Genomic DNA, 14208 nt, shown 5'->3' with positions numbered 1-14208 from the left:
CCCTTCATTTTGATCTCAACTACACATCTGTAAAGTTTCATGACTGCATTTTGCAAGGTTACTACTACTGCCACAATAGGTGCCACCAGGACGACATTTTGCCATGATAACACACACACAGACTCTCAAGGTGAAAATGTGTGAATGATACACATATTCACCTACCGCTGATACAGGATTAACAGAATACTTTGCCCATATGACTGTTTGTAAATCAGTTGGTCACGCTATGTTACCTTGAATTTGAATTCTTTGGGGTTTTTTTCACATTCCTCCATGGAAAACTTTGATTTATTGATTTACTGAGGACCAAGTTCAACAACAGCAAAACTATATCAAAACATCTTTGTACAAACTCTCACTCAGCTCCTGTAGTATAATCCAAGTCTCATTTATCCAGTCGTATGCTCAGTACTTCCAAAATGCATGCATTTTTGCCAAAAACAAAACAACAGGTGTTGTGGTTCCCAATCGATTAGTAAATCAATGGTATCCATTTTCTTTGGAAGCATGCGAGGAAAACAAACTGTTCTTTACGCCTTCAAGGTAACATGACTAACTGGTTTACAATGCTCATTTTGTGGGTGAAGTATTCCTAAGGGTTACCGTTCATCGTTAATGCCACACTTCAGCCTACCTAAAGTGCCTTAACTGGTCCCCATAGCTTACCAAACACTCCCCACCTTGCTGTGATCCAAATGGAGGAATTCTCCAGCTCCCTCAGACACATCTGAAATGTAAGTACAGGCATCAGACTTCCATAATGACAAGATAAGGGTTTTTTTTAGCCAATACAGTGCCAAGATACACCAGCCATTTGAGGTCAGCCCTCACTTTGAAACAATTTGGGTGTAATATTTTCTGGGTGACACCCTGAGGTCGTGTACAATCAGTCTGACGTGGAACAGTTGAGTAATAACAGGTAGTTTTTAAAAAAAAATGTTATTCTTAATGTACAAGGAGTACAGTAAAATATGCCAGTTCAGAGGGCTTTTATTCTGAAATGCTACATCAGATTGACCTGATATTTTCTGGGTGACACCCTGAGGTCGAGTACTATCAGTCTGAAGTGGAACAGTTGAGTAAGAACAGGTAGTTTTTAAAAAAAAAAAATGTTATGAGGAGTACAGAAAAATATGCCAGTTCAGAGGGCTTTTATTCTGAAATGCTACATCAGATTGACATGATATTTTCTGGGTGACACCATGAGGTCGTGTACTATCAGTCTGAAGTGGAACGGTTGAGTAATAATGGTTAGTTTTTAAAAATAAATCTATTAATCTTACTGTAGATGGCAGGGAAATATGACAGTTCAAAGGGCTTTTATTTTGAAATGCTACGTCAGATTGACGTGATATTTTCTGGGTGACACCCTGAGGTCGTTTTGGAAGCTTGCTTTTACTTTGAAATCAGTCCTTTCTCGCTCTTGCCGTTATGTGTAGTATATGCGCGCATCGCAAAACAACGTGAGGGCTGGCTTGACCAAATCAGAGATATTGGATGAAGGGAGATACCCAACTGTAGGCTTATCCAATGTTAAGAAAACGGTTACTCTTCCTGTCTCCTAAGTGGGCGTGGTTAGCTCTCCCTCCAATCAGAGCCTGTTCCCCCTTAAGAATTGACCATAAATTGTGATCACGTTCATTTTCCTCATTGACGACAATACATTCAGAGCTGCCACAAGTCTCCTACGGGGGCGTGGCGCTGACGTCACTGAATCAGGAAGTGAGCTGAGTTGGGTATCTCGCTTCATCCAATATCTCTGACCAAATGTTTCAGGGCTGGCTTGACCTCAGAGGCCGTTTACATGTTGCCGGCTATTTTCATAAACGGACATTTCACCGTCTCCGTTTTCAAAAAGATCTTCGTTTACACTTACCCGTGTATATATACACAAGAGCACGCCAAACCTGTAGGTGGCAGTGTAACGAGAAGCTCAAGCCTTCCATGTATCCATTGTCACCATAGCAACATAGGTCGCACTTTTGACACAGGCGCAAGTTACGGCGCATACTGTGACGTCGGCTGCCTATAACTCCGTTTATCTCCGTTTATCTCAGTTTACATGCAAACGCGCAACCGGAGTTTTCCAAAATCTCCACTCTGGCCGGAGTTTTTAGAAAGACTCGTTTTCAGAGGAGAAATCTCCGTTTGCGTGTAAACGAAGGGCACAAACGAAGGAAGATGTCTCCGTTTATCAAAATCACCGTGTACGTGTAAACGGCCTCTCAGTGCCATACGCCACTGCCAGAGTTCAGTCAAAGGGCATGGATACCAAGAGGCGAAGCTCAATAGAACGCCCCATAGCAACAGACTCGCCCATGGTTTCGTCCTACCGCCGCCATTTTGGACTGTCAGCAGACCGCAGCTAGTCTCGCCTCCAGACAATAGATCTCCGCCTTGTGTTAAGCGTCTAAAGACTGACTTGTGAGTCTAGACCGCAGCAGACCCGCTTGCATACAAAAACACACAGACAAAAGTATATCGCTATTAATTATGCTTACAATGCTACTCACCTCGTAATAGCTTGGTTACAGCTGCTTTTTCACGTTTTTGTAAAGCAAAATATAGACTTTAAAAAAAAAAAAAAACGAAGAAAAACGGCCTAGATGGCATCTCTACATATTACATCCACTTATGAAAAGATTAACTTAATTACTCCTTCAAAATCACCCCATAAGCCAATCTACCAAAAAATTAAAAAAAATTTTTTTTAAAAATCAATAGGCTATTTTAACGAGAAACACATTAATGGCGACGTCACATAGTCAGGAATAAAAATTTATTTACAGTTTGTACAGTAAGGGGACAGTAATAATAATAATAATAATATATAGGATATTTTAATATGATATCTTTTAATGCTAAAGCAGTAATCAGTTCTGATATAAATGGTCCAAGAGGCCATATATATATATATATATATTCGCCTCTTGGTATCCATGCTCTTTGGTTCAGTGTCACTCATGGGCCCCCATAATGGCCACAAGAGGGTCAGCCTCACATTACTTGTTAAATGCTTTTGTGTAACAGTTAAAAAGTCCAGGATGAGAGGAGTGGTGTATGACACATTAACATATACCCTATGTTATGTTGATATGCTGTTTACATGCTGACTTGTATACGTGCGCACACAGCCTGTGACGTAGCAGAGGGGCCACACTGGTGGAATTAGGAGGTAGTCGACTGGACGGACGCTGATCGCCCATTTGAGGAATTTTTCAGGGGCTGGAAAGCCTGAAGTAACCCCTGCTGCAGAGAGTCAGACGGAGAAAGGAGTCGGACAACTGTGTGACAACATGTATAAAGTTGTTTCCTCTCTCAGAGGCCGGTGTGCAGTTTTAACGCGACAGTCCTGCTCTCGGTCCTCTTCGGTCAAACTCCACTTGGCAAGTGGTGAGTTTTAGCGAACGTTAAATGACGTTAGTTGTTGTCTGTTAATGCTGCTTACACAGCCTGAAACTGGGGTGAGTTTAGGTTAGCTTTGATGGTTGGCACTGTAAGGTAATGGACAAACAGTTGTTGTTAAGTTTTAGCCAATAACATTAGTTCTTTCAGTTAGCAAAACCCGACTAAACGTAGCAAATTGCCCAGTGTTAGCCAAAATGAACGAGAGTGAACCCACAAAGCTGCCAAACGTTAACTACATTAGGTAGGTGAACGTGAACCTAACACTGCTTGTTACTTCCTCAAGTTAATGCAGGTGAATACAACAGTGCAATAAATCCTGCCTTCATGAAGTTTATAATGTTCAGTTTGAACTATTTTAGATTTAATTTTATGTGTGACGTGTGTTTTATTATTCTTTCCACCCCAATTATATCATTGGGTATGCTAAATAACACTAACACCTATCAGTGAAATGCAATACAGCCGAACCTGTACAGTCAAATCAGAACCTCTCTATCTTATTGCAGGACTGTTGTATTAGACTGCATTAGTTTTAACTAGGTGTACCTAATAAAATAATACATGTTAACAGTAGAATCATTGTAGCATTTCCACTGCAATGTCTCTGGTTCATTACTCAAACAAGGCATGTGTTACAGGATGACCTATGAGTAACTACATCAGAAAAGATTGCAGCTGTATATGTCATTGCAAGAAAATAAGGTGATCTTAATGTTGTGGAAATGTCAGCCAGGGTTTACACTGATGAAATACAGACAGTCTGGCTTTAATGAAGTAATAATAGCATTAACACTAATTATTATATGTGTCTGTAGATGATAAGGGGAAAGAAAGATGAGAGTTGAGAGACCTCTGAGTAAAATTTCAGTGACAGGTTGTTTCACAAATCAGTCCCAAATGTCACATGAAATGTCATTAAAGCTTTGATCAGTGGTAGCCAAGTAATGCAGTCAGCTCATGTGGCTCCTCAAAGAATAAATGTCCTTTACCTCGCTGTTTAAACTTCATTTGCAATTATTTGACAGGTGCATTATGTCAGAAATCAGCCTTCATACACCCTCACACAGATGTCCCAGATATGCCCCCATGCAATTTCACGCCACAGGAATACACGGTAAGAAAGAACAATATCCTGCAGGCATACAGTGTCTCTGTCTTGCACAGTTGGGTCCATTATTCTGTAATCACTGAAGTAATTAACATAAAACGTAGACACTTGCTGGTTATGACATTGACTGTAACTCCTGCCTTGTGTATTCTTCTGCCCAGGGTATGTCCAAAGAGCGGATGATGGAGATTCGCAGACAGAATTGCAACCCGATGATCATGAAGGTTACCTATTATAAGAAACCAGTGTTTATCCACCAGGGATACATGCAGTGGCTGTGGGATGTGGATGGGAGGCGATATCTTGATCTATTTGCTGGTGTGGCTACTGTCAGTGTGGGCCACTGCCACCCGTAAGGTCCTTTTTCTCTGCTGTGTCACACAGTGGTACTAGGCTTATTTCTTAAGCACAGTTCGTAATGTTATTAATATATGTTCTTATATCTGAATCCTGAAATCTGTGGGTACAGGAAGGTGACAGCAGCCGCGGAGCACCAGTTGAAAAGACTGTGGCATACTACAAACATCTACGCCTATCCTACTCTACACGAGTACTGTGAGAAACTAGCTTCCTACCTTCCAGATCCTCTTAAGGTACCATGGTAAAAAAAAATATTATAAGTATGCATAAATATGCGTAATTAAAATGTCTGCTGGTCTTTGTTTCCTCGTCCAGGTGATCTATCTGACTAACAGCGGCTCAGAAGCCAATGACCTGGCTATGCTGATGGCTCGCCTTTATACTGGCAACTATGACATCATCACTTTCAGGTACAATCATTATGTGCTTTATGATTGTGTAAAAAAAAAAAAACTGTAGCCTATTTGAGAATACAGATATTTTTTTATGTTAGTCTAACAGGAATGCTTAAGAAATTACACCATGTAGGAGTAAGTAACTACTTTTTTAAATGCTAAAGACTCAAAATTCAAGATTCAAGATTCAAGATTGCGGTATTTGTCCCTTGGGAAATTTCTCTTGGACATAAAGGCTGCCACATAAAAATACGTACATGGTGCAGAACCTGGCGTAAAGTGCCTAGCACACACAAGTGCAGACATAAAGTGTATGCCCCTCATTTTACACCTTCCTTTTGTCCTGAGTTTAGGAGATTCACTGATAGAGTGATAGGGTTTCTATACCTATTCATGTATCTCCTCCTGTAAATAATTGGTACCTTGTAGCATCTACCTGATGGGATTCAGATTCAGATCAGTTATCTAAGTGTCATACACCACAAGATGCCAAGCCCATATGGGTTTACACGACATTACAAAACATTGTAACAAGAACAATAACATCATGGTACAAACCATATCTTTATAATGTCAAACATTAAGTGTGCTCATATGCAGTTGGTAAGCATTTGACACAAACCCGGCTAAACTCAAGTGTACATTCATCAGACATGGAAAACAAATCAGGACATCCTGCAGATAATTTAAGGAAAAGCTTGCATCTGAGATTGTGACAAAATGGACAGAAGAACAAAAAGTGTATTTCATTTTCAATAGGGTCCCACAGGTGACATTTTCTATTCTATTTCTATTTGGGAGCAGTTTGTATTCCTATTAGACAGGCAGATGTCTCACATGTTTTTAGTAGATTGTCCTTTTTCTGCCGCTCCTGTTGGAACAAAAATGGAACGTTCCATGACACAGAGACAGGGGGAGTACGCAGTTTGCTTAAACAAGAGATTAAAAAGATGAAGAGTCCAGCTCATACTCAGGAGTACGAAAAAATATTCTTTGTGAAAGTGTGTGTTTACATTACATTCATGTAAACATTTAGCTTGTCACACATTCTCTAGCTTGATTTAATTATGAACATTCTCCTAAAATCTGTCCTAAAGTTTCTGATTGATTTTTCTTTTTCAGAGGATCATACCATGGTGGCAGCCCACAGACCATTGGTCTTACTTCCAACGCAGCGTACAAATATCCCATTGCCAATGGTTTAGGCTGCACAAATGTATGTATGCATTAATATATTACAACACTACACAAGAAAAGCATTCAACTGAAGATGCACATTAAAATGTGTATTCTAATGAAGGTGAATAATATTGTGACATAAATGGTCAGATGCATTTGATATATAAACATCTCACAAAAGACAGAAGGGAAACTGAGTTGTGCACTTCAAACATTGTTTAAGGCCTTACCTCTTCGTGCTTATATTCTGTGCATTAGAAGAAGCTTTATTGTCATTGTACACACGATACAACGAAACTTTGTTTGGCAGCAATTCCTGTAGCAGCTACCGTATATCGAGTGTCTTAAATAAAATGAAAAAAAAAAAAAAAAAATTAAAATCAGAAGTGTGCAAAAGAAGCAGTTATAAATATATAATCAATAAATATATATAAAGTGTGTAGTGCAGGGGAGCAAGTGGTCCAGTTACTGTCCTTGCAGCAATCTCTTCACAGCCATGGGGAAAAAGCTGTGTTGGAATCTGTTTGTGCGGGCCCGCATGACTCTGAGTCTGCCAGAGGGGAGGGTGGTGAACAGGGAGTGTCCTGGGTGGGTGGTGTCATTTCTGATCTTTGTGGCCTGTCTCAGGAGACGGCTCGAGCAGATCTCGTCCAGGCGTGGGAGTGGGGAGCCAACGATCCACTGAGCCGTCTTGATGACCCGCTGCAGCCGTTTCTTCTCTGCTGTGGTGCAGCTGGCGTACCACACAGTGCATCCATATGTCAGGACACTCTCTATTGTGCAGCGGTGGAAGTTCCTCAGCAGGGGCGGAGGGAGATTGTTCCTCTTCAGCGTTCTCAAAAAAAAGAGACGCTGCTGGGCTTTTTTGATGATGTGGGTGGTGTTCACAGTCCAGCCCAGGTCCTCCGAGATGTGCAGTCCGAGGAACTTGAAGTCTGTGACACGCTCCACCTCCACTCCATTGATGCTCAGGCCTGAGTGTGGTGTGGTCCTTGACTTCCGGAAGTCAATGATGATTTCTTTTGTTTTCCTGGTGTTGAGGTTGAGGTGGTTGTCACTGCACCAGGCCGCCAGCGTCTGGACCTCCTCTCTGTATGGCGCCTCATCGTTGTTGCTGATCAGTCCCACAATGGTCGTGTCATCAGCAAAAATGCCATAGTCGGAAACTTCTATAAAAATCCCTTATTGTCAGATTTGCTGAAACTGTCTCTATATCTACACAGTATTACATCAAACAGAATTCACCCCATGTGAATGAAAACAACCGATCAGAGCCAAGGAGTTTGTAACACAGCTGTCAGTCATGTTAATAACTCCATGAACTGCAATCAGACTATTAAACTAGTAGGGCTGCCACTAACGATTATTTTCATTGTCGACTAATCTGTCGATTATTTCTTTGATTAGTCGACTAATCATTTCATCGAAAAATATGTTAAAATGTTGAAAAATGTCGGTCTGTCTCGCCCAAAACCCAAAATTATGTCATCTAATGTCTTGTTTCATACTCACGCCAAAGGGTTTTAGTTCACTGTCACGGGAGAGTGTGTAAAGCTGCCAATATCTGAACGTAAGAAGCTGCAGTAAGAGTATTTTGGGGTACTTTTATAGTGCTTTTCCATGAAAAATGACTCATGATTAGTCGACTACTAAAACAGTCACCGATTATTTTAATAGTCGATTAGTCATCGATTAGTCGACTAATCGTGGCAGCCCTATAAACTAGGCAGTGCTGATCAGACATAAATCAAAATTCTGTTACTGAATTCCCTGTTTAGTGCCTCAAGCGTTAAAATTTTTGTGTACTGTTTACCTGTAAAATGCAAAAGTTGGTCTGGGGCCGGGTCCCAAACTCTAGGTCCGCAGCTTGTCTACTTAAATCAGGAGAGACTCCTGAGAGAAAAGATTATTTATTTACATGTGCACATAAGTATGAGAACTGTGAGGGAGGGGAAAAGGGAGCTGAGGAGCTAGACGTGAGGAGGAGTGGGCTTTGAAAGAGCTTGTCCTGGGCTCTGAATAAGGTGACTGGAAGTGAATGGGGTGGAGAAGGGCTATACGATTATGCTTAGAATGACAGCTGACAGGAGCAGAGAAGAACAGTGATTTAAAGGTTGGCAGCAGCAACATAAATGGCTGCAGAGATTGTGGCAAAGTTCGATTGGCTAACCAGGAGAGGGAACACCCATAGTCAGCTGATTGGTTGAAGTGGTGGGTGTATGATAGAGAGATAGTTGTGAATGGAATAGCATAAAGAAAGTCTTCCTGATTGAACAGTTGCGTTTAACTTACTTGTGTTGGCCCGTAAGCATTTCCACGTTATCTACCTTGGCCCCCCTTGAAAAAAACTCTGGACACCCCTTCTTTAATTGCCTTATTATGTTTCACAGCATTTTGCATTAAACCGCTTCTTACAGTTTCCATATACAGTATATCTGAAATACAGGTGAATAAAGCTGTGGTATTATTCCAAGTACCATGATGATTTCTTCGTGCTGCGTTCAATATGACTGTCGCTGTCAGGTTGATCTAGCTGACAAGGTTTCTGCCCAAACAAACAGACCATGTGTCCTGATGTGTTCAGAGGTCCATGGGGAGGAAGCCACTGCAGGGACTCTCCTGTGCAGACTATCAGAGAATGTAGCTGTGCCCAAGGTACAAAAACACACGCACCCATGGCTCAACACACTCACACTGCTCTCATAAACAGGAAGAAATATGACCTTTGACTGTCAGATTAGGCATCACAACCCCTCTGCAATATTCCTACAAAACATTAACCCTACTGTATTTAATGTGTTGAGGTCATGCACAGTGATAAACAGTGATTCATGCTGGAGGTTGTGTGTGTGTTTTTAATTTTGTCAACTTTTGTCGGTTTAACCCTAAAAACGAGATAAAAGTACTGAATTTCCTGTATAAAGTTCAAAGTCTCCCAATGTTGATCATTTACCTATCTTAACCTTTTACCATTTTCCAGAATTTGAGCTATACAATATGCCTGTGTCTCAGTTAGGGAGCCTCCCTGGAAATGATTAGTATGTTAGCATACCTACATGTCTGTTTACACGAAACACACAACCGTTATGGTGCAATATGATATCAATATTAGTCAATAACTGCCACTGTGCTGTGTGTGTTGTTGGCTTTTATGGTGGTGGGCAGTTTGAGAATTTTTTCATGATATCTTTTCATAAATAAAAAGATGATCTTGTGTGTAAAGATGAGCATTATTGCTTAAATTTTCTTTTTGTATAGATATGCTAATGTCTAAATTACTTGACGTCACTTTGTTCTCTCCCACAGGTCATTGCATGGCACATGACCAATACATTGGACAGCTCAAGGAGACATTTGCTACCAGCGTCCCAAGTCGAATTGCTGCTTTTTTTGGAGAGCCGATCCAGGTATTATATTCTGTTGTGGAATATTACAAGATATATAGTTTTAGAGTCAAGATGTTGTAAATGTTTTTGCATGTCTGATCTGTTGCTCTGCCACATTGAATATCAACATAATCGACTGTATGTCTTTATAGTAATATTTAAGCAATATCACACGAGAGGGAGTGATGTTGTACTGTGATATCGTCACGGCTGTGATTCAGTCGTAGGCACGAGGCCGCAGGCTGATTAAGAAATGTTGAAAAATGAGGACAAAATAGATAATTTAAGCATTTTATTTGTCTTCCGCCAACAAAAATAGTTCCCTCAGGACTCCGCTGTCACCGTTGCTATGTAACGCAGACATGGTGCACCAGGCACATACTCTTTATACACATTTATCTGCACGTTTCCATTAATTGTGCAGCCGGTGAAATAAGTCTCTGGTGACTGCATGGTGGACTGTCGCTTCACAGGCACAGCCGACTCTGCCTTCTGATCTGACAGTATGTTGCTTTTCTCCAAGTCATTGAGCTCCGCTGATGAAACACTGACAAACCTGGATGTGTGCTCAGATGGATTCAGCTTCTCCTCTCCCTCATCTTCCTCTGATGACCATTCATAGTTCAATTCAAAACTTATTTTAGGAAATAAATCCATATTTTTGGCTGTTTGACAGTGGATGAATTAATTAGCCTACAACACAGCTGCTGACCTAACTGACACTAACCGTCAGTTTTGATTTGATTGTTGATTGCAATCAGCTGTGAGGCGGAGTGATACATACACAGTGAAATAACCATGATGTTGTACTCCAATATCATCACGGTTTTACTGTCTCTCGACCAATCAGATTGCAGGGCCGGAACTAACTGTTGTATAATAGCCAATAGATTATGACGACCGACATCTTTGTTATTGTATCATCCTCGTTCAGTGTTTTCTCATGTTCAGTGTGACTGCTTGTGTAAATGAAGATTGGTGGGATGTGAATGTGTTTGATTCGCACAGGGAGTCGGAGGAGCTGTGCAGTACCCCAAAAACTACCTCAAGGAGGCTTACAAACTTGTGAGAGAGAGAGGAGGGGTCTGCATCGCTGATGAGGTTTGACGCACATTTTATATGTCTTAAATATTTTAGATGGATTTACTGTTTACAATTGAAAAAACAGTCATTTGACCCATTGCTAATACAAAAATATAAATATATAAACACCTACTGCTCATAGGACAAGTCAGTCATTGAGTTGAGTTGGCTTATTACTTATCTTTACAGAATTACTTGTCTGGCAAGATAAGGATAAGGAGCTTACAGTTCCACGACAAAGTTACTATATTATGTCCAAGAGAAAGCCATATAAAGTAAACACCATGTAACATGGGTTTATGTGGTTTATTTCCATCTTTTTAGCCCATCTGAATAAAAAAATTAAATAAACGTATCAATATGTTTTGCACGTGACAGGTCCAGACTGGATTTGGACGAACAGGAAGTCACTTCTGGGGTTTCCAAGGGCATGATGTCATTCCTGATATGGTTACAATGGCGAAGGGCATCGGTAATGGATTCCCAATGGGAGCTGTTGTGACGACACCAGGTGAGAGAATACTGTAAGACATGAAAACCTTCGTTGAAAATCTGCTTGTATGTTTATAAAATAGAGTTCAAGAGAGTGTGAATGTTGCTCTTTATTATTTCCACTATGAAATTGGCAGGATGCATAGAAAGAGATCAGGTAAGCGGGTTTCCCAGATAAGGATGAATCATAAAGATTTATTGTGTGAGTTGAGAGTTTGGACTCAAGGTCAAAGTCAAGGTCAAATCAACATCATAATTTAAAGCAGCAGTTAGTGGAGGTGTGAACTTGTTTATTCACGTGTTTTCCAGAAATTGCGGCCTGTTTTGCAAAGGGGGTTCACTTCAACACCTTTGGAGGAAACCCTGTGGCTTGTGCCGTTGCCTCGTCAGTGCTCGATGTAAGAATTCATCAGGAGAGCAAGCTCAATTTGATCAAAACTCAATGTGTTTCTGCAAATCATTATTGTAGCTGTATTTGAAACACTCCATAACCACAAAAGCACACTGAATTCAAACACAACTTTTTTTTCCCTCAACAGACAATCAAAGAAGACGGCATACAGCAGAACACTCTCACTGTGGGCACCTATCTGTTGACAGAACTGGCAAACCTCAGAGACAAGTATGAGATCATCGGTGATGTCCGTGGAAAGGGGCTACAGATCGGTGTGGAAATGGTCAAAGACAAGGTACTGAGTTTGTCACCTCCCCTCACCTTGCATGCTTGAACAACATGTGTGTGTTGTCTGTGTGTCTGCTGTGCTGTGCCTCCCGGGGGCATGGTTCAGCAGTGCCCCAGTTAACCATTAGCAGGAGCAGCAGTGACCTTCTGTAATTTTTAAGAGAATAATCTCAGCTGTGGTACCTGTCATACTGACTTAAAGTTCTGGGTATTCACAAAGATTCTCAGAGTCCTCTCAGAGAGCTCTTAACTTAGCCTAAAAATTCCTCGCAAGGAATCTTAGCTTAAGAGTGATTCAGGAAGTTTCTGAGAGCAACTCTGAGCAAGGAGGGGACAGAAACGTTTATCTTAGTAAGTAGGTGTGGTTGACCCCGTTGCTAGATATGACGTTGTCTTCTAAAAGCTGTGATTGGTTGTTACAAAAAAAATAAAATAATGCGCCCCTAGTAATGAATGGACAGTGAAATCAACCGATCATAGAACTTAGACTGTATACAGAAATGTGTAATCGTGAAAATAATTTTATGTCATGATGATGAAACTCAGCAAAATTCAATAAATTGTTACACAGCTTCAAAATGTTTGAATGCACCTCATTCACATGCCGATTATTATAGCCTATTGATCTGCTTATTGTTATGTTTACTCGCCATGCTGGTAATTTTACTACTTAATCTATTTGATATTAATGGTGGACGCAGACTCAGCTGTCAGCAATTACTGTGATTGCTGGCCTCCTTGTAAAAAGTGGTTTGATTTGGCAGAATGACCAAAACAACGAATGAAATGGAGAAAAAAAGAATGAGAAAGCCGAACTGGACAGAAGAGCAGTGCCTGCTGCTGGCACAGCTCGTGGAGGAGAACAAAGGAGTTTTAAGAGGGAAATTCGGTCCCGGGATCACGGCACAAGGGAAGAGGTAGACTTGGGAGCGCATTGCCCGACAAATCAATGCGTCGTTCCCTCTCCTTTTACGCACAAGCGATGAGTGTGAGAAGCACTGGTACGTGCTGCAATCCAAAGCGGGCGTTACTGCGTTACTATGCTGGGTGGGAAAAGTAAGCTAATCCCTGATGAGGTCAACCACAAACATTATCCCTGCACTATCACGCCGGTAGCGTCTTATTAAAACACTGTCGTTCAATATACAGAGAATATCTCTCCTTCCCCTCTGTCTTTCCGCCATCTTCTCTGTTTAAGACACTCTTAAGGCCAAAACACGCCGGCGGTGTACGATGCACGTCAAAACAGCCGCCCCCATTATTTTCTATTTACAAACCCACACCGGCAGCGGCTTGACGCGCGTCGACGTGCCACGCCGCGGCACTTTATGCTATTGTCTTATTTTTCCAGCGTTGCCGCCCTTGAAAAAGCGCTATTTTGTACTTCCCAGCCTAGCGGACTGGAATGTGCAATAGAAATCTGGTTGACGCCCCGCAGCACGACGCTTTTTGTGTGTGTTGGAGGCGGCATTTGACTCGCGTCAATGACGCCGCCGACACCGTCATATGACGCCGCCGGTGTGTTTTGGCCTTTAGGCTTCTTAAAAGTCCTCCTCCCTCCTCTTAACAGTTTTTCACCTTAGGAGTTCTCTTAAGGCCTAAGATGCTTTGTGAATAACTTTTATCTTACCAAGGGAAAATTTTAAGAAAAATCTTAGAATTCGAGGAATTCTAAGATTTTTCTTAGAATGATGTCACTAAGAGCTACTTTTAGTCTTAGGATTCTTTATGAATACGGGCCCTGACATGTATTTTTAAACTGTTGATACTGACAGATGTAGTATTTAAGAGAGAGAGCCAATAGAAACTCACTCCGGAGTAAAAATTCAAATTTAGTGTAATAATTTGCGTCTAATTTTGGCCAGTGTTCCTGTGAGCTGTTATTGTTTCTCGTGTGTTCATGGTATAATAGTGTCGCCACCAGACAATCAGAGATCTCTGGCTTCTGATAGTCTGGGGACACTCCTTTCTACAGTGTGTTTAACACACTGGCGAAAACGGCCGGCAACAAAGCAACGCCTCTTGCATTTTTGAAAAGGACACGCCCTCCCGGAAATGTGCGCTCCCCCTTTTCTCGTCCGCAAGGAAACAAACACACAGAGAGCTTGAAAA

The 14208-nt window shown here is 41.3% G+C and overlaps 1 protein-coding gene across 1 annotated transcript in view; it reads left to right on the top strand.

The window, feature by feature from the left end:
• Nucleotides 1-2955: 2955 nt before the first annotated feature.
• Nucleotides 2956-14208, top strand: part of LOC126395232 (alanine--glyoxylate aminotransferase 2, mitochondrial-like) — a 16347-nt gene continuing 5094 nt past the window's right edge. Inside the window, exons 1-12 of the mRNA XM_050052541.1 lie at nt 2956-3396; nt 4437-4525; nt 4681-4871; nt 4989-5112; nt 5195-5289; nt 6397-6490; nt 9015-9108; nt 9760-9860; nt 10848-10940; nt 11301-11433; nt 11724-11812; nt 11954-12103. Of these exons, the coding sequence (XP_049908498.1) occupies nt 3300-3396; nt 4437-4525; nt 4681-4871; nt 4989-5112; nt 5195-5289; nt 6397-6490; nt 9015-9108; nt 9760-9860; nt 10848-10940; nt 11301-11433; nt 11724-11812; nt 11954-12103 (1350 nt within the window). The 5' untranslated portion in view covers nt 2956-3299. The remainder of the gene's footprint in view (nt 3397-4436; nt 4526-4680; nt 4872-4988; nt 5113-5194; nt 5290-6396; nt 6491-9014; nt 9109-9759; nt 9861-10847; nt 10941-11300; nt 11434-11723; nt 11813-11953; nt 12104-14208) is intronic.

Source organism: Epinephelus moara, chromosome 9 (assembly GCF_006386435.1).
Source record: "Epinephelus moara isolate mb chromosome 9, YSFRI_EMoa_1.0, whole genome shotgun sequence".
Lineage (NCBI taxonomy): Eukaryota > Metazoa > Chordata > Actinopteri > Perciformes > Serranidae > Epinephelus > Epinephelus moara.
Note: the sequence above shows the minus strand (reverse complement) of the source record. Positions and strands in the feature narration are given on the sequence as shown.